This window comes from Saimiri boliviensis, chromosome 21 (genome assembly GCF_048565385.1).
Source record: "Saimiri boliviensis isolate mSaiBol1 chromosome 21, mSaiBol1.pri, whole genome shotgun sequence".
Taxonomy (NCBI): domain Eukaryota; kingdom Metazoa; phylum Chordata; class Mammalia; order Primates; family Cebidae; genus Saimiri; species Saimiri boliviensis.
The window spans coordinates 9,418,593-9,441,663 of NC_133469.1; the positions used below are offsets into that span (position 1 = coordinate 9,418,593).

Sequence of the window (23,071 nt, forward strand, 5' to 3'; positions counted from 1 at the left end):
ACAGTAAATAACCTTTTCAGACTGGTTTCTTTCACTTAGCAATACGAATTTAAGGTTCCTTCATATCTTTTCATGGTTTGACAGCATATTACTTTTTAAGCAAGGTAATAAAATGAATAATATTCCATTGTATAGATGTACTAGTGTTTATCCATTCAACTATTCAAGGACATCTTTGTTGCTTCCAGGTTTGGGCAATTACGAATAAAGCTGCTATAAATATTTGAGTGCAGATTTTCATGGACATAGATTTTCAACTTATTTGGATAAATACCAAGGAGCACAATTGCTGCGACATATGGTAAGAATATATTTAGTTTAGTGAGAAACTGCCCAACTGTCTCCCAAAGTGTATCATTTTTGTACTCCCAGGAGCAATGAATGAGCGTTCCTGTTGCTCCACATCTTCACCAGAATTTGGTGTTGTCAGCATTTTGGATTTTAGCCATTCCAATAGGTGTGTAATAGTATCTCACTGTTTTAATTTGCAATTCCTTAATGACATATGATGTTCAGCATCTTTTAATATGTGTGTTTGCCATCTGTTTATCTTCTTTAGCAAGGTGTCTGTTCAGATCTTTTATTTATTTGTTAATTAGGGTTTTTTGGGGGCAGGGGTAACTCTGTTGCCCAGGCTGGAGTGCAGTAGTGAGATCTCGGATCACTGCAACCTCTGCCTTCCGGGTTCAAGAGATTCTCCTGCCTCAGCCTCCCGAGTAGCTAAGATTACAGGCCCCTGCCACAACACCAAGCTATCTTTTGTACTTTTAGTAGAGATAGGGTTTCGCCATGTTGGCCAGGCCAGTCTCAAGGCATAAGCCACCACGCCTGGCCATGGTTTTGGTACTTACGTATTTTTGGCCTCAGAAAATAAGCTAGCAAGTGTTTCTCTCTGTTCCTATTTTCTGGAACATATTGAATTTGCCAGCAAACTCTTCTGAGCCTGGTGCTTTATTTTTTGGAAGGTTTTAATAATAATTATTATTATTAAATTATTATTATTATTTTGGAGACAGAGTGTCACTTTGTTGCCCAGGCTGCAGTGCAGTGGCACGATCTTGGCTCACTGCAACCTCCACCTCCCAGGTTCTCCTGCCTCAGACTCCCAAGTAGCTGGAATTACAGGCAACTGCCATCATGCCCAGCTAATTTTTGCATAACAGGGTTTTACCATGTTGGGAAGGCTGGTCTTGAACCCCTGATCTCAAGTGATCCACCGACCTTGGTTTGGGGTTACAGGCACGAGCTGCCTCGGCTGGCCTGGAGCTAGAGTTGTGAGCTGTTAACACCACACCTGGTCTGGAGCTAGAGTTTTGAGTTGTTAACAAAAGAAAAGATGATTTCCTTCTCTGTTGCTTCAGAGAGGCAATAGTTGTCTTTCGGTTTGGAGAAGAGTTACCTGAATATGCCCTGCTCTCCTGCTTCACTATGTCTGTACCTAGAATGCTTTCTATCCATCCCTGTCCCTATCCCACCAGATGTGTGCCGCCACGCCTGGCTAATTTTTTTTTAGACAGAGTCTCGCTCTGTTGCTGTTGCCCTGGCTGGAGTGCAGTGGCATTATTTCAGCTCTCTGCAACCTCTGCCTCCCAGGTTCAAAAGACTCTCCCCTGCCTCAGCCGGCTGAGTAGCTGGGATTACAGGTGTCCACCACCATGTGCAACTAATTTTTGTATTTTTAGTAGAGACAGGGTTTCACCATGTTGGCCGGGCTGGTCTTGAACTCCAGACCTCATGATCTGCCGGCCTCGGCCTCTCAAAGTGCTTGGGTTACAGGCGCTAAGCCACCGTGCCTAGTCCTTTTTTTTTTTTTTTTTTTTAAATCTTTGTAGAGACAAGGTCTCGCTATGGTGACTAGGCTGGTCTTGAACTCCTGCCCTCAAGGAATCCCCCCACTTCAGCCACCCAAAATGCTGAGATTAAGCATGAGCCACTGCGACCAGCCGGCCTTACTTTTCAATACAGTCCCACTGGGGACTAAGTTTCAACATGAATTTCAGAGGGAATATTCAAGCCATAGCAGGAATTAATAGAGAAAATCAACAAAACCAAAGTTGGTTCTTTGAAAAGATCAATAAAAATTTTGGTTTTGGCTAGGTACAATGGCTCATGACTGTAATCCCAGCATTTTGGGAAGCCAAGGCAGAAGGATTATTTAGGCCCAGGAGTTTGAGACTAGCCTGGGCAAAAAAGGGAGACCTTTTCTCTACAAATTAATAAAATTTCACTGGGCGTGGTGGTGTGTGACTGCAGTCCCAGCTACTGGGGAGGCTGAGGCAGGAGGATTACTAGAACCCAGGAGGACAAGGCTGCAGTGAGCCATGTTCATGCCACTGCACTCCAGCATGTATAAAAATTTTTTTTTTTTTTTTTTTTTTTTTTTTGAGACGGAGTTTCGCTCTTGTTACCCAGGCTGGAGTGCAATGGCGCGATCTCGGCTCACTGCAACCTCCGCCTCCTGGGTTCAGGCAATTCTCCTGCCTCAGCCTCCTGAGTAGCTGGGATTACAGGCATGTGCCACCATGCCCAGCTAACTTTTTGTATTTTTAGTAGAGACGGGGTTTCACCATGTTGACCAGGATGGTCTCGATCTCTCGACCTCGTGATCCACCCGCCTCGGCCTCCCAAAGTGCTGGGATTACAGGTGTGAGCCACCGCGCCCAGCCAATAAAAATTATGTAATATAAAATTTATCCTTTTAATAATTTTTAGGCCAGGCGCGGTGGCTCACACCTTCAGCCTGGGTGACAGAGCAAGACTCCATCTCAAAAAAAAAAAAAAAAAATTTAAACATGCAGTTCAGTAGTGTTAACATATTCACATGGCTTTTAAAATAGGGTTTTCCAGTGAAATATCTTTGCAATCTTGGCTCACTGCAACCTCTGCATCCTGGGCTCAAGGGATCCTCCCACCTTAGCCTCCTGAGTAGCTGGGACTACAGGTGTTTACCACCACGCCTGGTTAATTTTTCTATTTTTTTTTTTTTTATAGAGGCAGGGTTTCACTGTGTTGCCCAGGCTGGTCTTGAACTCCTCGGTTCAAGCGATTTGCCCACCTTGGCCTTCCAAAGTGCTGGGGTTGCAGGGATGAGCCACCATACCCAGCCAATGATTACTACTTTAAATGTGCAAACACCTATGCAAGGCTAGGAAGATCACAAGGAATCAGGGAAACGTGACAACACCAAAGGAAGAACACAAACTTCTAGTAAATAATCCAAAGAGATGTATATCCATGAACTGCCTGATAAATAATTCAAAATAATTCCTTTAGAGAAATTCCACAAACCACAAGAGAACAGCGATAAACAATTTAATGAAATCAAGAAAACAACACAAAGCAAGAACAAAATGAGAAGTTCAGCAAATATATAGGAAAATTAAAAAGAAATTCTGGAGCTGAAGAACATAATGAATGAACTACAAAATGCAATATGGAACTTCAGAAGATGACTCAAGCAGAAGAAAGAATCTGCAAACTCACAAACAGGTCATTTGCAATTATCCAATTGGAAGAGAAAAAATAAAAAAGAAAATGTGTGAAGAAAGCTTATAGAATTTGAGACACTACCAAGTGAACTAATATACACATTATGGGGTTATGAGCTGAAGAAGAAAGAGACGGGAGTAGAAAGCGTATTTGAAGAAATAATAACTAAAAAGATTTCCAAGTCTTTGGGGAGAAACAGACATCCAGACTGAAGGAGCCCAGAGGACCCCAAATAGGTTGGACATAAGTCTACACCAAGACACATTATAATGAAACTGTCAAAGTCAAAGAATTTTGAAAGCTGCAAGAAAAATGCAACTTTTTTTGGTCTTTGTCTCAAAAAAGAGAATCAGCAGATTTCTCCACAGAAATTTTACAAGCCAGGAAAGAATGGATAACATGTTCAAAATATTGACATAAAATGGCAACCAAGAATGCTATATCCTGCACAGCTATCCTTTAAAAATGAAAGGGAGATAAAGTCTTTCCCACATAAACAAAAACTGATTTTGTCACCATTAGACCTGTCTTACAAGAAATGCTTAAGGGAATTCTTCAAATGGAATTAAAAACATGCTAATACGCAATGTAAAAGCATAAATCTTACAAGCAAAGGTAAATATATAGTCAAATACAAAATAATGTAACACTGTAATGGTGGTACCCAATTTACCCATAACACTAATACAAAAGTTGAAAAACAAAAGTATCAAGAATAACTATAACCACAAAAATTTGGTAATGGATTCACAATATAAAAAGAAGTAAACTCTAAATTGAAGAGTACACAGTGGAGGGGAGTATGCATGTAAAGTTTTTGCATACAATTGAAGTTATCATTAAATTAAAATAGGTGGTCATAACTAAAAGAAAATGTAGCCAGGTGCAGTGGCTCATGACTGTAATTCTAGCACTTTGAAATGCCAAGGGAGACAGATCACCTGAGATCAAGAGTTCGTGACCAGCCTGGCCAATATGGTAAAACCCCATCTCTACTAAAAATACAAAAATTAGCCATGTGTGGTAGCATGCACCTTTAGTCCCAGCTACTGGGAGGCAGAGGTTGCAGTGAGCCAAGATCATGCCACTGCACTCCAGCCTGGGTGACAGAGCGAGTCTCCATCTCAATAACTAAAATAAAATGTATACAAGCCACAAAAAAAAAGTAACCACAAAAAAAAGCCTGTACTATATACACAGAAGATACAGACAAAGGAAGAATGAGAGCAAACCACTAGAAAAAATCATCAAATAACAAAAAAAGAAAAGAAATGAAGATAACAAAAGAGCTGGAAAACAGACAGAAAACAATTAACAGAATGGCAATATTAAGTCCTTACCTACCAATAAATACTTTAAATGTAAATGGATTAACCCCCCCCAATCAAAAGGCATAGAGTGGAATGGATTGGAAAAAAAAAAAAGATCCAGGAATATGCTATCTACAAGAGGCTTACTTTAGCTATAAGTACACTCAGACTAAAGATAAAGGGACAGAAACAGATACTCCATGCAAATGATAACCAAAAGAGACCAAAGGTGGCTATACTTGTATCAGAAAAAACAGACTTTTAAGTTCAAAACTGTTACTAAGGACAAAGAAAGTCATCACATAATGATAAATGTTTCAATTCAACAGGAAGCCATAACAATTATAAACATATATGTACTGAACATCAGAGTACTTATATATATAAATCAAATATGGACAGATAGGAAGAGAGAGATTAAAAACATTTTGATAATAGTAGCGGCTGAGCGTGGTGGCTCATGCCTGTAATCCTAGCACTTTGGGAGGCCAAGGTGCGTGGATCACCTGAGGTCAGGAGTTCAAGACCTGCCTGGCCATCATGGTGAAACCCCATCTTTAAAAAAAAAAAGAAAGAGGCCGGGCGTGGTGGCTCAAGCCTGTAATCCTAGCACTTTGGGAGGCCGAGATGGGTGGATCACAAGGTCAAGAGATCGAGACCATCCCAGTCAACATAGTGAAACCCCGTCTCTACTAAAAATACAAAAAATTAGCTGGGCATGGTGGCACGTGCCTGTAATCCCAGCTACTCAGGAGGCTGAGGCAGGAGAATTGCCTGAACCCAGGAGGCGGAGGTTGCGGTGAGCCGAGATCGCACCATTGCACTCCAGCCTGGGTAAAAAGAGCAAAACTCCGTCTCAAAAAAAAAAAAGAAAGAAAGAAAGAAAGAAAAAAAAGTAGTGGAACTCAGTACTCCACTTTCAATAATGAAGAGCACATTGAGGCAGAAAACCAAGAAATAAATGACTGATTTGAATAACACTATACACCAAATAGACCTAACATACAGAACTTTCTACCCAACAGCAGAATACAATTTCATCCTGAGCATACATGGAACATATTCCAAGATAGGTGACATGTTCAGTCACAAAACAAGTCTTAATAAATTTAAGAAATTTGAAATAATACCTGGTATAGTCTTAGGCCACAGTGCAATGAACTAGAAATCAATAACAAAAGGAAAATAGAAAAATTCACAAATTCATAAAAACAATACATTCTTGAACAATTGGATAAAACAGAAAATCAAAAGAGAATTTTAAAATACCTTGAAACAAAAATAAAATTACAACTTTCTAAAATTTATAAGAATCAGCAAAAGCAGTTCCAGGGAAATGTATAGCACTAAATACCCATGTTTAAAAACAAGAAAGATCTCAACCTAACTTTGGCCAGGCATAGTGGCTCACAACTATAATCCCAGCACTTTGGGAAGCCAAGGTAGGTGGATCATGTGAAGTCAAGAGTTTGAAACCAGCCTATCCAACATGGTGAAATCCCATCTGAACTAAAAACACAAAAGATTTGTCAGGCATGGTGGCACCTGCCTGTAGTCCCAGCTACTCTGGAGGCTAGGCAGGAGAATCGCTTGAACGCAGGAGGCGGAGGTTGCAGTGCACTTAGGTTGAGCCACTGTACTCTAGCCTGAGTGACAAAACAAGTCTTTTGTCTCAAAAAAAAGAAAGAAAGGCCAGGTGCAGTGGCTCAAGCCTGTAATCCCAGCACTTTGGGAGGCCGAGGTGGGTGGATCACGAGGTCAAGAGATCGAGACCATCCTGGTCAACATGGTGAAACCCCATCTCTACTAAAAATACAAAAAAAAAAAATTAGCTTGGCATGGTGGCGCGCACCTGTAATCCCAGCTACTCAGGTGGCTGAGGCAGGAGAATTGCCTGAACCCAGGAAGCGGAGGTTGCGGTGAGCCAAGATCACACCATTGCACTCCAGCCTGGGTAACGAAAATGAAACTCCGTCTCAAAAAAAAAGAAAGAAAGAAACTAACTGTACAAATAAAGAAACTAGAAAAAGAGGAACAAACTCAACTCAAAGTTAGTAGAAGAAGAGAAATTAAAGTGGAAATAAAATAGAAAAAACTAAGAGTTGGCTTTTTAAAAAGATCAACAAAATCAACAAGCCTTTAGCTAGATTAACTAAAGAAGATTCAAATAAATACAAGAGAAGATATTACAATGGATGACACAGAAATAAAAAGGATCATTAAGAGACTATTATGAACACTTATATGCCAATAAATGGAACAACCTAGAAGAAACAGATAAATCCTTAGGGCCGGGCATGGTGGCTCAAGCCTGTAATCCCAGCATTTTGAGAGGCCGAAGCGGGTGGATCACGAGGTCGACAGATCGAGACCATCCTGGTCAACATGGTGAAACCCCGTCTCTACTAAAAATACAAAAAATTAGCTGGGCATAGTGGCACGTGCCTGTAATCCCAGCTACTCAGGAGGCTGAGGCAGGAGAATTGCTTGAACCCAGGAGGCGGAGGTTGCAGTGAGCTGAGATCGCGCCATTGCACTCCAGCCTGGGTAACAAGGGTGAAACTCCGTCTCAATTTAAAAAAAAAAAAAAAAAATCCTTAGGAACACACAAACTACCAAGACTGAATCAAGAAGAAACAGAAAGAGTGAGCAGATCAGTAACAAACAAGGAGTTGAATCAGTAATCAAAAACATTCCAGGCTGCGTGTGGTGGCTCACACCTATAATCACAGTACTTTAGAAGGCTGAGCCAGGAGGATCACTTGAGCTCAGGAGTTGGAGACCAGCCTAGGCAACACAGCAAGATCTGATCACTACTAAGAAAAAAAAAGTTATCTGGGAACGGTGGGGTACACCTGTAGTCACAGCTATATGGGAGGCTGAGGCAGGAGGATCATTTGAGCACAGGAGATTGAGGCTGCAGTGAGCAATGATCACACCACCACCCTTCAGCCTAGGCAACAGAATGAGGCCCTATCTCAAAAAAGAAAAAAATTTCCAACAAAGAAATGCCCAGGACCAGATGGCTTCATAGGATAATTCTACCTTCGAACATTCAAAGAACACTAGCTCTTCTTGCCAAAAATTCAAAAAGAAAATACTCCCAAACTAATTTTGTAAAGTCAGCATCACCCTGATTCCAGAGCTTAAGATAACATAAGGAAACTACCAGGCAATATTCCCAATGAACATAAATGCAAAAATTCTTAATAAAATACTAGCAAAGCAAAATATAAAAATTAGCTGGGTATTGTGGCAGGCACCTATAACCCCAGCTACTCAGGAGGCTGAGGCAGGAGAACTGTTTGAACCTGGCAAGTGGAGGCTGCAGTGAGCTGAGATTGTGCCACAGCCTGGGCAACAGAGCAAGACTCTGACTCAAAAAAAAAAAAAAATTTTACATAAATACATACATAAATAAAAAATACTAGCAAACCAAAGTCAATAGCACATTAAAATGATTATACACCATGGTCAAGTGGGATTTATCCATAGGATACAAGGTCAGTTAACATGAAAATCAACCAATGTGATAAATTACAATAACAAGAATGAAACAGGCTGGGCTCGCTGGCTCAAGCCTGTAATCCCAGCACTTTGGGAGGCTGAGGCAGGTGGATCACGAGGTCAAGAGATCAAGACCATCCTGGTCAACATGGTGAAACCCCATCTCTACTAAAAATACAAAAAGTTAGCTGGGCGTGGTGGTGCGTGCCTGTAATCCCAGCTGCTCAGGAGGCTGAGGCAGTAGAATTGCCTGAACCCAGGAGGCGGAGGTTGTGGTGAGCCGAGATCGTGCCATTGCACTCCAGTCTGGGTAACAAGAGCGAAACTCTGTCTCAAAAAAAAAAAAAAAAGAAAAAAAAAAAGAGTGAAACACAAATCATGATCACCTCAATAGACCTAGAAAAAGCATTTGACAAAAGTCAGCATCCTTTCATGATAGATTCTCAACAAAACAAGTATGGAAGAGACTTACCTCAATGCAATAAAGGTCACTTATGAAATGCCCACAGCTAACATCATGCTCAGTGGTGAAAGACTGAAAGCCTTTCCTCTAAGATCCAGAGCAAGGAAAAGATGCTCACCTTTTTTTTTTTTTTTTTTTTTTTTTTTTTAAAGAGACAGAGTCTTACTCCATCACCTAGGCTGGAGTACAGTGGTGAGATCTTGGCTCGCTATAACATCTGCCTCCCAGGTTCAAGCAATTCTCCTGCTTCAGCCTCCCTAGTAGCTGGGACTACAGGCACCCATCACCAAGGCTAGCTAATTTCTTTTGTATTTTAGTAAAGACAGAGTTGCACAGAATTGCCCAGGCTGGTCTCGAACTCCTGAGGTCAGGCAATCTCCCGCCTTGGCCTCCCAAAGTGCTAGAATTACAGGCATGAGACACCATGCCTGGCCGGATGTTCACTCTTATCACTGTTACTCAACATAGTACTGGAAGTCATAGAGCAATCAGGCAAGAAAAATAGGGGCTTCCAAGTCAGAAAGGAAAAAATAAGATTATTTCTACATGCCATGATCACATACATAGAAAACTCAAAAGACTCCCCCGCTCCTCCCACCACACACACTCCCCAAACTGGTAGAACTAATAAATGAAGTCAGTAAAGTTTCAGAACACAGGATCAACATATAAAACTCCATGGCACTGCAATGCACCAAAAATGAACTATTTGAAAGGGAAATTCAGAATGCAATCACATTTACTTTAGCAACAAAAACTAAAATACTTAGGAATTTACGGGAATCAGCAAAATAAATTATATAAATAAATAGAATAAAGACACAAATAAGTGGAAAGACATCTCATGTTCATAAATTGGAAGAATTAATATTGCCAAAGTGTCCATACTACGTAAAGCAATCTACAGATTCAATGCAAACCCTAACAAAATCCCAATCGCACTTTTTACAAAAATAGAGAAACAATCCTAAAATTCATATGGAACTACAAAAGACCCTGAACAGCCAAAGCAATTTTGAACAAGAACAAAAAGCTGGAGACATCACACTTCCTGACTTCAAATTATCTGACAAAGCTATCACCAAAATAGTATGATGCTAGCATAAAAACAGATACGGACAAAATGGAACAGAACAGAGAACCCAGAAATAAACTCGTTTGATTACTGAACAGCTTACTTTGACAACAGTGCTAAGAACAGGCAATTCAGAAAGAATAGTCTGCTCAATAAAAAACTGGGTATCTACAGACACACAAAAAAATGAAATTTGGGGGCTGGGCGCAGTGGCTCAAGCCTGTAATCCCAGCACTCTGGGAGGCCGAGGTGGGTGGATCACGAGGTCAAGAGATCGAGACCATCCTGGTCAACATGGTGAAACCCCGTCTCCACTAAAAAAAAAACAAAAAATTAGCTGGGCATGGTGGCACGTGACTGGAATCCCAGCTACTCAGGAGGCTGAGGCAGGAGAATTGCCTGAACCCAGGAGGCGGAGGTTGCAGTGAACCGAGATCGTGCCATTGCACTCCAGCCTGGGTAACAAGAGCAAAACTCTGTCGCAAAAAAAAAAAAAGAAAAAAAGAAATTTGATCCCTATTTCATACTACACAACAATTAACTCGAAACAGATTAAAGTCTTAAATGTAAAACTTGAAACTGAAAAATTCCTCGAAGAAAATCTTGGGAACACCTTGACATTGGTCTTGGCAATAATTTTCTCAATATGACACCAAAAGCATAGGCAATGAAAGAAAAAATAGACAAGTGGGATTATATCAAACTAAAAATCTTCTGTATAGCAAAAGAAATAATCCAAAAAAGGAGAGTAACCTACGGAATCGGAAAATAATGTTTGGAAACCATATATCTGATAAGGGGTTAATATCCAAAATATGTAAGCAACTCATACAACTCAATACCAAAAATATAAATAACTGGATTAAAACATAGGCAAAGAACCAAAATAGATACTTCTCAAAGAAGGAAATTCAGATGGCCAATAAGCACACGAAAATGTGTACAACATCTGTAATCATCAGGTAAATGCAGATCAAAAACACAATGAGATATCACTTCACACCTTTTAGGCTATTATCAAAAAAAAAAAAAAGGTAACAAATGTTGTCAAGAATGTGGAGAAAAGAGAACCCTTGTACACTGCTGTTAGGAATATAAATTTATACAACCATTATGAAAAAAGGAGCAAAGTTCCCCCAAAATTATAAATAGAACATATGATCAAACAATCCTACATGATAGTAAAGGTTATCTGCATTCCCATGTTCACTGTACTATTTTGCAGAGTAGTCCAGATACAGAAACAACCTAAATGTCCTTCAATGGATGAACAGGTAAAAAAAATATGAACACGAACACACACACACACGAATATTGCTCAGCCTTAAAAAAAAAAAAGAAAATCCTGTCATTTGTAACAAAATGAAGCTGGAGGAAGTTATGTTAAACAAAATAGGCAAGACACGAAAGAGAAGTACTGCATGATCTCCCTTTTATGTGGAATGTAACATAGTCAAACTATAGAAGCAGAAAGTAGGATGGTGGTTGCCAGGGACTGAGAAGAATGGGAAATGGAGGATGTTGGTCAAAGAGTATAAAAATGTTAAGTATATAGAGGTAACAGATATGTTAATTAGTTGGAATGTGATGGTCATTTCACAATGTTTCACAAAAACAATTAAGTGTAAACCTTAAATATAATTTTGTCATAAAAATTATCACAAAATAATTTAAAAGGCAAAAAAAGATCAATTGTGTTCAATAGCTACATGTTAATGAGGTAGCACTTCACACCTTTCAGGCTATTGTCAAAAAGATAAAAGCTATCGTTTTGTCTGTAGTAAATTGAGGCTGAGTACTATTCTGTTGTATGTGTGTTTGTGTGTGTATAATCATATTTTCTTTATCTGTTCATCCACTGAAGGACATTTAGGTTGTTTCTGTATCTTGACTATTGTGCAAAATACTACAGGCAAGCCATGTGGAGCCGCTGCTGCCATCACGCTGGCTGCAGCAGCTTGGCATGGCCAGGGATGCATGCTCCATGAAGCAGGTGAGAGCCAGTGACAAGCAGGAGACCCGCCCCTTCCAACTTGGGGCAGGAGCTCCCTGGATCCTGCTGCAGCTCCCCAAGCCATGGCTGCAGACTCAGGCATCCCTGTCCTCTTAGGTACCAGAGGAGCAGGTGGGAGCCCCATCCTCCCAGGTGCAGCTGCAGTTGCCCAAAGGCATGGAAATGCCTGCTCCCACTGTTTAGCTTCTTCCTACTGTCAGTGCCTGCTCTGATCTCAGAGCAAAGTTGGAGCACTGCTGACACACCAGCCCCCTGCCGCCTTGGTCTCCTCCAGATTTTGGGCACCAATAAGTAAAGGAAGGAGGCTGAGGGGAGCTGAGGGCAGTTTGGCTTGGCACCTACAGCCTGGGCACCATGAAAGTCAGGGGGCAGACAGGTTCCTGGGTAAAAGGGGATGGGTCCCTGGTGAGGCCCCACCTTCAGGCCAGGGAGAGCTTGAAGTCTGGGGACCAGGATGCCAGTCCAATGGACCAGAGTGAGAACTTGTGGTACCTTTTGTGGGTTTGCCCATGGCCACACATGGACCAATCGGTACAAATTTCTTCTTTTTTGAGGTCCATAAAAGCCCTGGGGTCAGCAAGACCTGAGAAGATGTTGGGACAACCAGTGGAGCTACCCACTCTAGGGCCTCCTCTCTGCTGAGAGCTGCAGAGACAACAGGAAGACCTGCCTGCAGATAGGAGCTACCCACTCCAAGGCCTCCAAGCTACTGTCACTCAATAAAGCTTCTCTTTGTCTTGCTCACCTTCCACTTGTCTGTGTACCTCATTCTCATTGCTCATCCTCTACTTGTCTGTATATCTCATTCAAGAACTCGGGTCCCGCCTAATGAGGCTAAAAGAGCTGTAACACAACAGGGCTGAGACTTACTCCTTGCTCACCATGCTGTGGGCAAAGAGAAGGAAAGAAGAGCTTTGGGTAGCCCAAATCTGGGAGCTCTCTGAGCCAAGACTGTTAACTCCCTCTCTGCGGCCCTGTGGTTCCTGGCGTCTCCAAGCTTCCGGGTGCCACCTTTTCACTGGAAGCTGTTTGCAGTGTGACTAGGTCAGCTGCAGCCTCGCAGGAGCTGGTGCCAACACTGGTATCTGGAGCTGACAGTCCACTGCAGCAGCTGGCATGTCTGACTAACAGCCAGACCCCACACTTCCTCATGCACACCCCTCACCACTCCATGCAGTCTCCCTTGGCAGGCATGGGACTCAGGCCAGTAGCATGAGCCAAGTGCAGCCTGCCAGGCTGAGTGGGTGCAATGAGCCCAGTGGGCCCAAGCAAAACTTGGCCAGAGGTACCACCCAGCCACAGAGGTTTCTGGCCAGAAAAGTGACATCCCAAAGATACTATAACATTACTAATACCCTGTTTTATTATTTACAATAAATTCTAATTACTAAAATTCACACAAATTTCTTATATTGGCTACTAAATCAAACATCTAATCAAACTGCTGGTAGCTTCAAAAAAAGTTTATTCTCTAGCAGTCCATGGTTGTCTGCCCCATCATTTTCAGGCTCCAGAAGACTCTCAAGTCAAAGGCTGGGAAGGATATCGTATGTTTCATTTCCTACCTGACAACGAAGTAATCTGTGTACCAGAATAATTTTTGACATTATTAAAGTAAATTGGGCCTCTACATTTTATACATATATATACATGATTTTCAAGCAACCAGCCAAGTGCTGGGTAAGGAAAGCCAAGTCAACATGAAGGCAAAGGCTTTCTATTACCTTTTGTGGAAACCCAAATCCTGAGCTTTGGATTAGGATAGATGCTTAAGAGGTGGAGCAGATAAAGATTAACAGCACAGCTGAGAGGGAAGAATCCGGGAGTTTGGGGAAGGAATTATGAGGCTCTCAAGGATGAGGTGAGCATTAGGGTCCTACTCCCCAGCTCTCAGGAGCAATATGGTACACAGAGTTGGATCTCTGACATCCTGGTTCTATGCCCTATCCTAATTTTGGGGTCCCAAGGAAACAAGCTTTTAGACTTGATGGAACTGCCAGGACTGGATAGTGGCTGTTTCAGAAGCAGTCTGATGACCAGAAGGACCTTCTCAGCATCATGGTGCCACATAAAATCTGGATACCTTTGCATAATCTTGGGATTTGTGGGGAGCCCACCAACAAAGCAGATGGTGGTGGGGTTCTTGGTAACAGAAATAAAGAAAACAAAGACAAGCAATATTTCTTGAACATATTAATCTATAGATTGAAAAATCAGCCAGGCGTGGTGGCTCATGCCTGTAATCCTAGCACTTTGGGAGGCCGAGGCAGGCAGATCACTTGAGGTCAGGAGTTTGAGACCAGCCCAGCCAACACAGAGAAACCCCATCTCCACTGAAACCACAAAAATTAGCCAGGCATGGTGGCGGGCACCTGTAATCCCAGATACTGGGAGGCTGAGGCAGGAGAATCACTTGAACCTGGGGGACCGAGACTGTAATGAGCTGAGATGGCACCACTGCCCTCCAGCCTGGGTACAGAGCAAGACTCCTTCTCAAAAGAAGAAAAGAAAAGAGAAAAATCACACCAGCTGTATGTTTTTCTCTTGATATCTCAGGGTAGCAAAGCCAGGAAGGATCTGCTCCAGAAGGCTAGAGAGCAATTACTTACCCATGAAAAGTAGTATTTGGAGGCTCATTTTAGGGGCCAATACCAGGTAGTCCAGTACTAAAAGGTCTTCTTATTATTATTATTATTTTTTTAATTTAGAGATGGGGTTTCTCCATGTTGGCCAGGCTGGTTTCGAACTCCTGATCTCAGGTGATCCGCCCACCTTGGCCTACCAAAGTGCTCGGATTACAGGCGTGAGCCACTGTGCCCAGCCTAGGTCTCCTTATTTCTATCCCTTTATATTTCTAATAGGAAATGAAACAGTAGACAACGGAGTCTAGTTTCTGTATTGCAGCTGGGGAAGAGACAGGAAGAGCAGAATCCATGAGCACAGTGAGTGAGTCAGAAAGTTAAGTACCCAAAATGTCAGTGAGGAGCTGAGGAACTCAGCACATGAGTGCTTCGAGCATACAGAAGGCTCAGCTGAATTCTGATTGGATTTGTCCTAAGCAAAGCATAAACCAGGGCCCTTTGAATGTACAGGACACAAAGTTCTTATAGTGTCTCTTATAGAATGAATTGGACTGAGTCTTTGGGGAAACAACTGCACCAGACAGTGGGAGCTAACTAACAGCAGGTGTGCCACACAGCACCGTGTCGTCCAAACTGTGGCTCTGCTTGGTTCTATCCTTACACAGTCAGTCTTCGGTTGTATGGCAGTTTGGTGGAGCAGGTAAATAGGTATCCTTTGCACAGGGGACCATGCTGGAATTCCATCTTCAAGAAACTTGAGGCCGGGTGCAGTGGCTCACACCTGTAATCCCAGCACTTTGGGAGGCCGAGATGGGTGGATCGCCTGAGGTCAGGAGTTCGGGACTAGCCTGACCAACGTAGTGAAACCCTGTCTCTACTAAAAATACAAAAAATTAGCCAGGCGTGGTGGCGGGCGCCTGTAATCCCAGCTACTCGGGAGGCTGATGCAGGAGAATCACTTGAACACAGGAGGCGGAGGTTGTGGTGAGCTGAGATCGTGCCATTGCACACCAACCTGGGCAACAAGAGCGAGACTCCAACTCAAAAAAAAAAAAAAAAAAAAAAAAAAAACACAAAGAAAGAAACTGGCACTTGTTACCCTTTTCAGGTAACTGGATCTCACCTCAACTCTACCTGGTACAAGTATAACTAAAATGGAGAGGAGAAGAGAAGTCTAGTTTGTATTCTTTTAGAATTCTAATCCCCAAATATTTGCCAGATATCAGTTACTTGGAAAACTTCCCTATAGAAAGAAGGCCTTACCCATTCACCCTGTTCCCAACTTACCATCACATTCCAGCAGACACAGAAAAGCTGATCAAAGGAAACTTTATTCCTGCTTTAGTTGGATGAGTCTCTCCTCTCTTCCTCTCCTTGTCACTGTTGCCCACATACTGTAGTTTGGAAGTAAGAAAAGAAGAAATTCTTTAAAATATCTCACTACTGGCCGGGCATGGTGGCTCATGCCTATAATCCAAGCACTTTGGGAGGCTGAGACGGGCGGATCACTTGAGGCCAGGCATTCAAGACCAGCCTGGCCAACATGGCCAGATGCCACCTCTACTAAAAATAAAAAAATTAGCTGGGGGCCTTCTTTTCCCGGTTCTTCCCAGAGTCAGGAAAAGCTGGGTTGAGAGGGCGAAAATAAAAAATAAAAATTAGCTGGGCATACTGTTATATGCCTATAATTCCAGCTACTCAGCAGGCTGAGGCATGAGAATTGCTTGTACCCAGGAGGTGGAGGTTGCAGTGAGCCAAGATTGTACCACTGTGCTCCAGCCTGAGTGACAGAGTGAGACTCCGTCTCAAAAGAAGAAGAAAAAAAAAAAAGCATAGAAAATATATGATTTAAATGTCTTCTTCTGGGTCAACTGTGTACCACACTGGCTTTTTTCCCCTAGAGACAGGGTCTGGCTACATCACCCAAGCTGGTCTTCAACTCCTAGCCGCGAACGATTCTCCCACCTTATCCTCCCACAGTGGTGGGATTACAGGGATGTGCCACCACACTTGGCTTCTCTCTCTCTCTCTCTATTTTATATATATATATGTATATATATTTTTTTAATTTAATTTTTTTATTTCTTTTGAGATGGAGTTTCCCTCTTGTTACCCAGGCTGGAGTGCAATGGCGCAATCTCGGCTCACCGCAACCTCCGCTTCCTGGGTTCAGGCAATTCTCCTGCCTCAGCCTCCTGAGTAGCTGGGATTACAGGCACACACCACCATGCCCAGCTAATTTTTTGTATTTTTAGTAGAGACGGGGTTTCACTATGTTGACCAGGATGGTCTCGATCTCTTGACCTCGTGATCCACCCACCTCGGCTTACCAAAGTGCTGGGATTACAGGCGTGAGCCACCGCACCCGGCCCTATATGTTTTTAAGGCCTCCCTTTTATGCTGCTTGATGAGCCTACATAAGATAAAGAAAGGCCAATGAAATCAGGAACTTTGCCTACCTTGCCAGAGTGGGAGAATAGTGAACGCTGAAGGTGCTGAAAACCTTCAAATAGTCTAGAATAGTGATTCTCAGCAGAGACAGTACTGCCTCCTCCTAGCCCCGGGAGCAATTAGGAAATAAGTGGGAGCATTTTTGGTTATCACAACTGGCAGCCATTATTGGCATTTAATGGGTGAGGAGTCAAAGACCCTAGACATCCTGAAAGGCACAGGGCAGTACCTCATAACAAAGAATTGTCTATCTCCTAATTTTCTTTCTTTTTTTTAAGATGGGGTTTCACCATGATAGCCAGGCTGGTCTTGAACTCCTGACCTCAGATAATCCACCCCCCTCGACCTCCCAAAGTGCTAGGGTTACAGGCGTGAGCCAACATGCCCGGCTATCTCCCGACTTTCAAACAGCTCTCCAGCCAGTGGTGTAGGTGAAGCACATTTATAATCATTTGAGCCTAGAGCCTAACTCAATTTATATGACTTTAATATACACAGAAATTTTCAGGAATTCAACCACTGTGTAAATCAAAGGAAAACTAAACTTTGTTTTATTTGGAAAATGTTCAAAGGTTGTTCACCATTTTGGAAAACAACATTGCCAGTGGCAATGGTATTCAAGTCATCAAAGCAACATATTCATATCAGTTAGCATTTCTAGTTTTTATACCTATGATGACTATGTATATGGGAGTGAACACTTGATTACTTCAATACGTCTTCTCATGTGGTAGAATCTGAGCATTTATATATTAAAACACTTAAAATTTTACTATGAACTCCTTTTATTTCCTCTATCATATTTATGGTATTATACTAATTTTGGTTGAAATGGTGTGGAATCATATGCAATTATCTACAAACTTCATTGAGTTATGGAGACATTACAAAATATTCGTTATAAATATACAAATACCTGTATAAACATTTGGTATAAAATATAAATATTTGTGGGCCGGGCGCGGTGGCTCAAGCCTGTAATCCCAGCACTTTGGGAGGCCGAGGCGGGTGGATCACGAGGTCGAGAGATCGAGACCATCCTGGTCAACATGGTGAAACCCCATCTCTACTAAAAGTACAAAAAATTAGCTGGGCATGGTGGCACGTGCCTGGAATCCCAGCTACTCAGGAGGCTGAGGCAGGAGAATTGCCTGAACCCAGGAAGCGGAGGTTGCGGTGAGCCGAGATCGCGCCATTGCACTCCAGCCTGGGTAACAAGAGCGAAACTCCGTCTCAAAAAAAAAAAAAAAAAAAAAAAAAAAAAAAAAAAAATATATATATATATATATATATATATATATATATATATATATAAAAATATTTGTTATAAAATGGGGCATTCAGTCTGATGAGGCTGAGAATCACTGCAGTATATGCTTCCTACAACTTTTCTGATTATCAACAAGTCTTAGAAATTTCTGCATATGTAGCATGGGCACACCATAGTCTATTCATACATTTCCTGTTAATAGACATATAGGTTATTTCTAATTTGTGCTGTTAGAAACAATGAATAATATGAAATCTTCTGACATGCATCTTTTTTTTTTTTTTTTTTTGAGACGGAGTTTCGCTCTTGTTACCCAGGCTGGAATGCAATGGCGCGATCTCGGCTCACCGCAACCTCCGCCTCCTGGGTTCAGGCAATTCTCCTGCCTCAGTCTCCTGAGTAGTTGGGATTACAGGCACGCGCCACCATGCCCAGCTAATTTTTTGTATTTTTAGTAGAGACGGGGTTTCACCATGTTGACCAGGATGGTCTCGATCTCTCGACCTCGTGATCCACCCGCCTCGGCCTCCCAAAGTGCTGGGATTACAGGCTTGAGCCACCGCGCCCGGCCTGACATGCATCTTTGTGCACATGTGCAAGTATTTCTCAGGGGTAGATATTAAGATGTGAAAGTGCCACATCAAGAGTTTTAATATTTGTATATCTTTGGAGATAAAAATGTTTTCTCATTTCAAGTTGCATTTCCCTAACACTAGTCAAGCTGAACACCTTTTCAAATGTTTTTTTGGCCATGCTGTTGCCTTGGCTGGTCAACAATTCAAATTTTTGTCATTTTGGGGAGAATTGATTTGTAATTGATTCATGTATTCTGACCACAATTTTTAAAATACATATGTTGGAAATCACTTTCTCCTAGTCTGTTGCCTACCTTTTAACTTTTGTCAAAGAGAAGTTTTAAATTTTGATATAGTAAAATTTATCATGTTATTTGTTTTTGGCCTCCTCAAAGAGGCTTTCTCTACCTCTAGACATAGTTTTCAACAGGTGTATAATACTCCATTTTATGGTTATACCATAATTTATAATATTCTTTTTCACTATTGGAAATTTAGCTTTTTCAAACAACTAAGTGTTCAACATGATGTTTTTAGCATGCATCTTAGTGCCTAGCAAACGGAGCATAATACTTAAATGTTTCTAAAGACAGGAAACTTTTTCCACACTCACATTCATGGTATGTTTAAAAATGCAACCCTATGTCAACCAAATTACTGGGAATTAACCCTACAATGATACTCTTACTTTAGCCAGCTAATCAAGACTTGATTCTGCTTCTAAAATCTAGGCACACAAGTAAAGCTTCACCTTACCCCATAAGATTGCTCTTCCAAAGGGTGGAATGACTACCTGCGAGAAGCCTGCCATCACATACCTGAGTCCTCCTCCTTATCCTGACTTCAATTTTAGGGTACCTCTCTGCTTGGTGAGTCTTCAACGTTTACATCTAAGAAGCTTAAGAGCGGACCTGAGAAGAGGAGGGAGAGGGAAGAGAAGCCTCATTTTCAGGAGTTTGGGCTGCTGCAGATTCGTGAGGCCTGGCTCCAGATCCAGCAGGTTCGGCTCCGTATCCAGGAGGTGTGGCTCCATATCCCGCAGGTGAGGCTCTGTATCCCACACGTGGGTCTTCATTTCCTGCAGGTGGAGCTCCGTATCCAGGAGGTGGGGCTCCATATACTACTGCAGAAGGGGCTCTGTATCCAGGAGGCGGGGCTTCATATCCTGCAGGCAGGGCTGCATATCCTGGAGGTGGGGCTCCATATCCTGCAGGTGGAGCTCCATATCCAGGAGGTGAGGTTCCATATCCCCCAGGTGGGGCTCCATATCTGGGAGGTGGGGCTCCATAGACAATAACTGGGAATTATAATGAGAAGGAAAAAAAAATCAGTCACCTGGAAGTCAAAGAATATGTGAGAAAGAAGAACTTAAAAAATAATGCTGAAGTAAACTGACACAAGAAGAGAAGTCAGGCAGAATAATGCTAAAACTATTTCCTCTGTAATCCCAGCACTTTGGGAGGCCGAGGCGGGTGGATCACGAGGTCAAGAGATTGAGACCATCCGGTCAACATAGTGAAACCCCGTCTCTACTAAAAATACAAAAAATTAGCTGGGCATGGTGGCGCGTGCCTATAATCCCAGCTACTCAGGAGGCTGAGGCAGGAGAATTGCCTGAACCCAGGAGGCGGAGGTTGCGGTGAGCCAAGATCGCGCCATTGCACTCCAGCCTGGGTAACAAGAGTGAAACTCCGTCTCAAAAAAAAAAAAAAAAAAAACTATTTCCTCCAGCCATCACCAGTTGAAAGGCATATCACCTCCTGTTGTGTGGTGATTTCAAATCAACATGAAAACAACCCTATGAATAGATCAGTTCATTACTTATACTTGTGCACAGATACATATTTTACTTAATACAGTTTGATTATGAAAAAAAGTAATACATGCTTAATGAGGAATATGCGTTTGGAAAATGGAGAAAGAGGAATGGAAAGTCATCTATAATTCCATCACCAAACACTTAATATTTTGGTGTATTTCTTTGTAGAATCTCTGTGAATATTCTTTATACAATCATCATCATATCAACCATATGATTTTTAAAATTTGGCTCTTTTACTTAATGTTATAAGAAATGTCTTTATATTGTTAATTTACTTCATAAATTAAAAACATTTGTGTTGGGCTGCATTCAAAGCCATCCTGGGCCATGGGTTGGACAAGCTTGATATAAGAGCTAAAACTATAAAATCCTTAGAAGAAAACATAGGGATAAATCATTATGACATTGGATTTGGCAATGAATTTTAAATTTTACATCAAAAGCATGAGGAACAAGAGAAAAAAGAAAAACGTGATAAAAATTAAAAACCCTTGTGCATTAAAAGTCATTTTTGGGCCGGGCGCGGTGGCTCAAGCCTGTAATCCCAGCACTTTGGGAGGCCGAGGCGGGTGGATCACGAGGTCAAGAGATCGAGACCATCCTGGTCAACATGGTGAAACCCCGTCTCTACTAAAAATACAAAACAATTAGCTGGGCATGGTGGCGCGTGCCTGTAATCCCAGCTACTCAGGAGGCTGAGGCAGGAGAATTGCCTGAACCCAGGAGGCGAAGGTTGCGGTGAGCCGAGATCGTGCCATTGCATTCCAGCCTGGGTAACAAGAGTGAAACTCCGCCTCAAAAAAAAATAAAAAATAAAAAAAATAAAATAAAAAATAAAAGTCATTTTTGCCTGGGCACGGTGGTTCATAACTGTAACCCACCAGCTGAGGCAGGTAGATCACTTGAGCTCAGTTCTAGACCAGCCTGAGCAACATGGTGAAACTCCATCTCTAATTAAAAAAAAAAAAAAAAAAAAAAAAAAAAGTGTTAGCTGTGCATCATGGCACACACCTGCAGTCCCAGCTATTTGGGAGGCTGAGGCACAAGAATCACTTGAACCTGGGAGGCAGAGGTTGCAGTGAGCCAAGACAGTGCCACTACCCTCCAGCCAGGGTGACTCTGTCTCAAAAAAAAAAGTCATTATTGGCTGGTGTGGTGGCTCATGCCTGTAATTCAAGCACTTCGGAGGCCAAGGTGGGCGGATCACCTGAGGTTGGGAGTTCAAGACCAGCCTGACCAACATGGTGAAACCCGTCTTAAAAAAAAAGTTCAGCCGGGTGCGGTGGCTCATGCCTGTAATCCCAGCACTTTGGGAGGCCGAGGCAGGTGGATCACAAGGTCAAGAGATCAAGACCATCCTGGTCAACATGGTGAAACCCCATCTCTACTAAAAATACAAAAAATTAGCTGGGCTTGGTGGCGTGTGCCTGTAGTCCCAGCTATTCGGGAGACTGAGGCAGGAGAATTGCCTGAACCCAGGAGGCAGAGGTTGCGGTGAGCCGAGATTGCGCCATTGCACTCCAGCCTGGGTAACAAGAGCGAAACTCCGTCTCAAAAAAAAAAAAAGTTCAAAAAAAAAAAAGCAAGCCGGGCGCAGTGGCTCAAGCCTGTAATCCCAGCACTTTGGGAGGCTGAGGTGGGTGGATCACGAGGTCAAGAGATCGAGACCATCTCGGTCAACATGGTGAAACCCCGTCTCTACTAAAAATACAAAAAATTAGCTGGGCATGGTGGCGTGTGCCTGTAATCCCAGCTACTCAGGAGGCTGAGGCAGGAGAGTTGCCTGAACCCAGGAGGCGGAGGTTGCGGTGAGCCGAGATCGCGCCATTGCACTCCAGCCTGGGTAACAAGAGCAAAACTCCGTCTCAAAAAAAAAAAAAAGAAAAAAAAAAAAGCAATATTAAGAAGGTGAATGAAGGCCGGGCGCGGTGGCTCACGCCTGTAATCCCAGCACTTTGGGAAGCCCAGTCAGGTGGATCATGAGGTCAAGAGATCGAGACCATCCTGGCCAACATGGTGAAACCCCATCTCTACTAAAAATACAAAAAATATTAGCTGGGCGTAGTGGCGCGCGTCTGTAGTGCCAGCTACTTGGAAGGCCGAGGCAGGAGAACTGCTTGAACCCGGGAGGTGGAAGTTGCAGTGAGCCAAGGTCGTCAATGCACTTTAGCCTGGTGCCTGGTGATGGAGTAAGACTCTGTCTCAAAAAAAAAAAAAAAAAAAAAATGTGAATGAAAACCAAAAAATATTTGCAAATAATGTATCTGACAAGGATTTCATGTCCAGACTATATAAAGAATGCTTATACTCAACAACAAAAAGACAAGGAATCCGATTTAAAGAAAAAAAAATAGGCAAAGGACTTAAACGGACATTTCTCTAATGAAGGTATACGAAAAGCCAAAAAGCAAATAAAAAGATGTTCAACATCATTAGTCATTAAGGAAATGCAAATTAAAACCACAATGAGTCTCTGAAATTCCTGTCTCCACAAAAACACATAAAAATTAGCT

General features: G+C 42.3%; 1 protein-coding gene across 7 annotated transcripts in view; it reads right to left on the reverse strand.

The window, feature by feature from the left end:
• WBP2NL (WBP2 N-terminal like) overlaps window positions 1-23,071 on the reverse strand; it is a 60,989-nt gene that overhangs the window by 22,732 nt on the left and 15,186 nt on the right. For 2 of the 7 annotated variants that reach the window (XM_074391211.1, XM_074391210.1), the window contains exons 5-6: window positions 19,555-20,033; window positions 15,728-15,834 (exon numbers count right to left, since the gene is read on the reverse strand). In XM_074391211.1, coding sequence (XP_074247312.1) covers window positions 19,636-20,033 — 398 coding nt within the window. In that variant the 3' untranslated portion in view covers window positions 15,728-15,834; window positions 19,555-19,635. Of the gene's footprint in view, window positions 1-2,718; window positions 15,835-18,229; window positions 20,034-23,071 lie in introns of those variants that run through there. The other 5 variants (XM_074391213.1, XM_074391208.1, XM_074391212.1 and 2 more) reach the window with 4 other exon arrangements.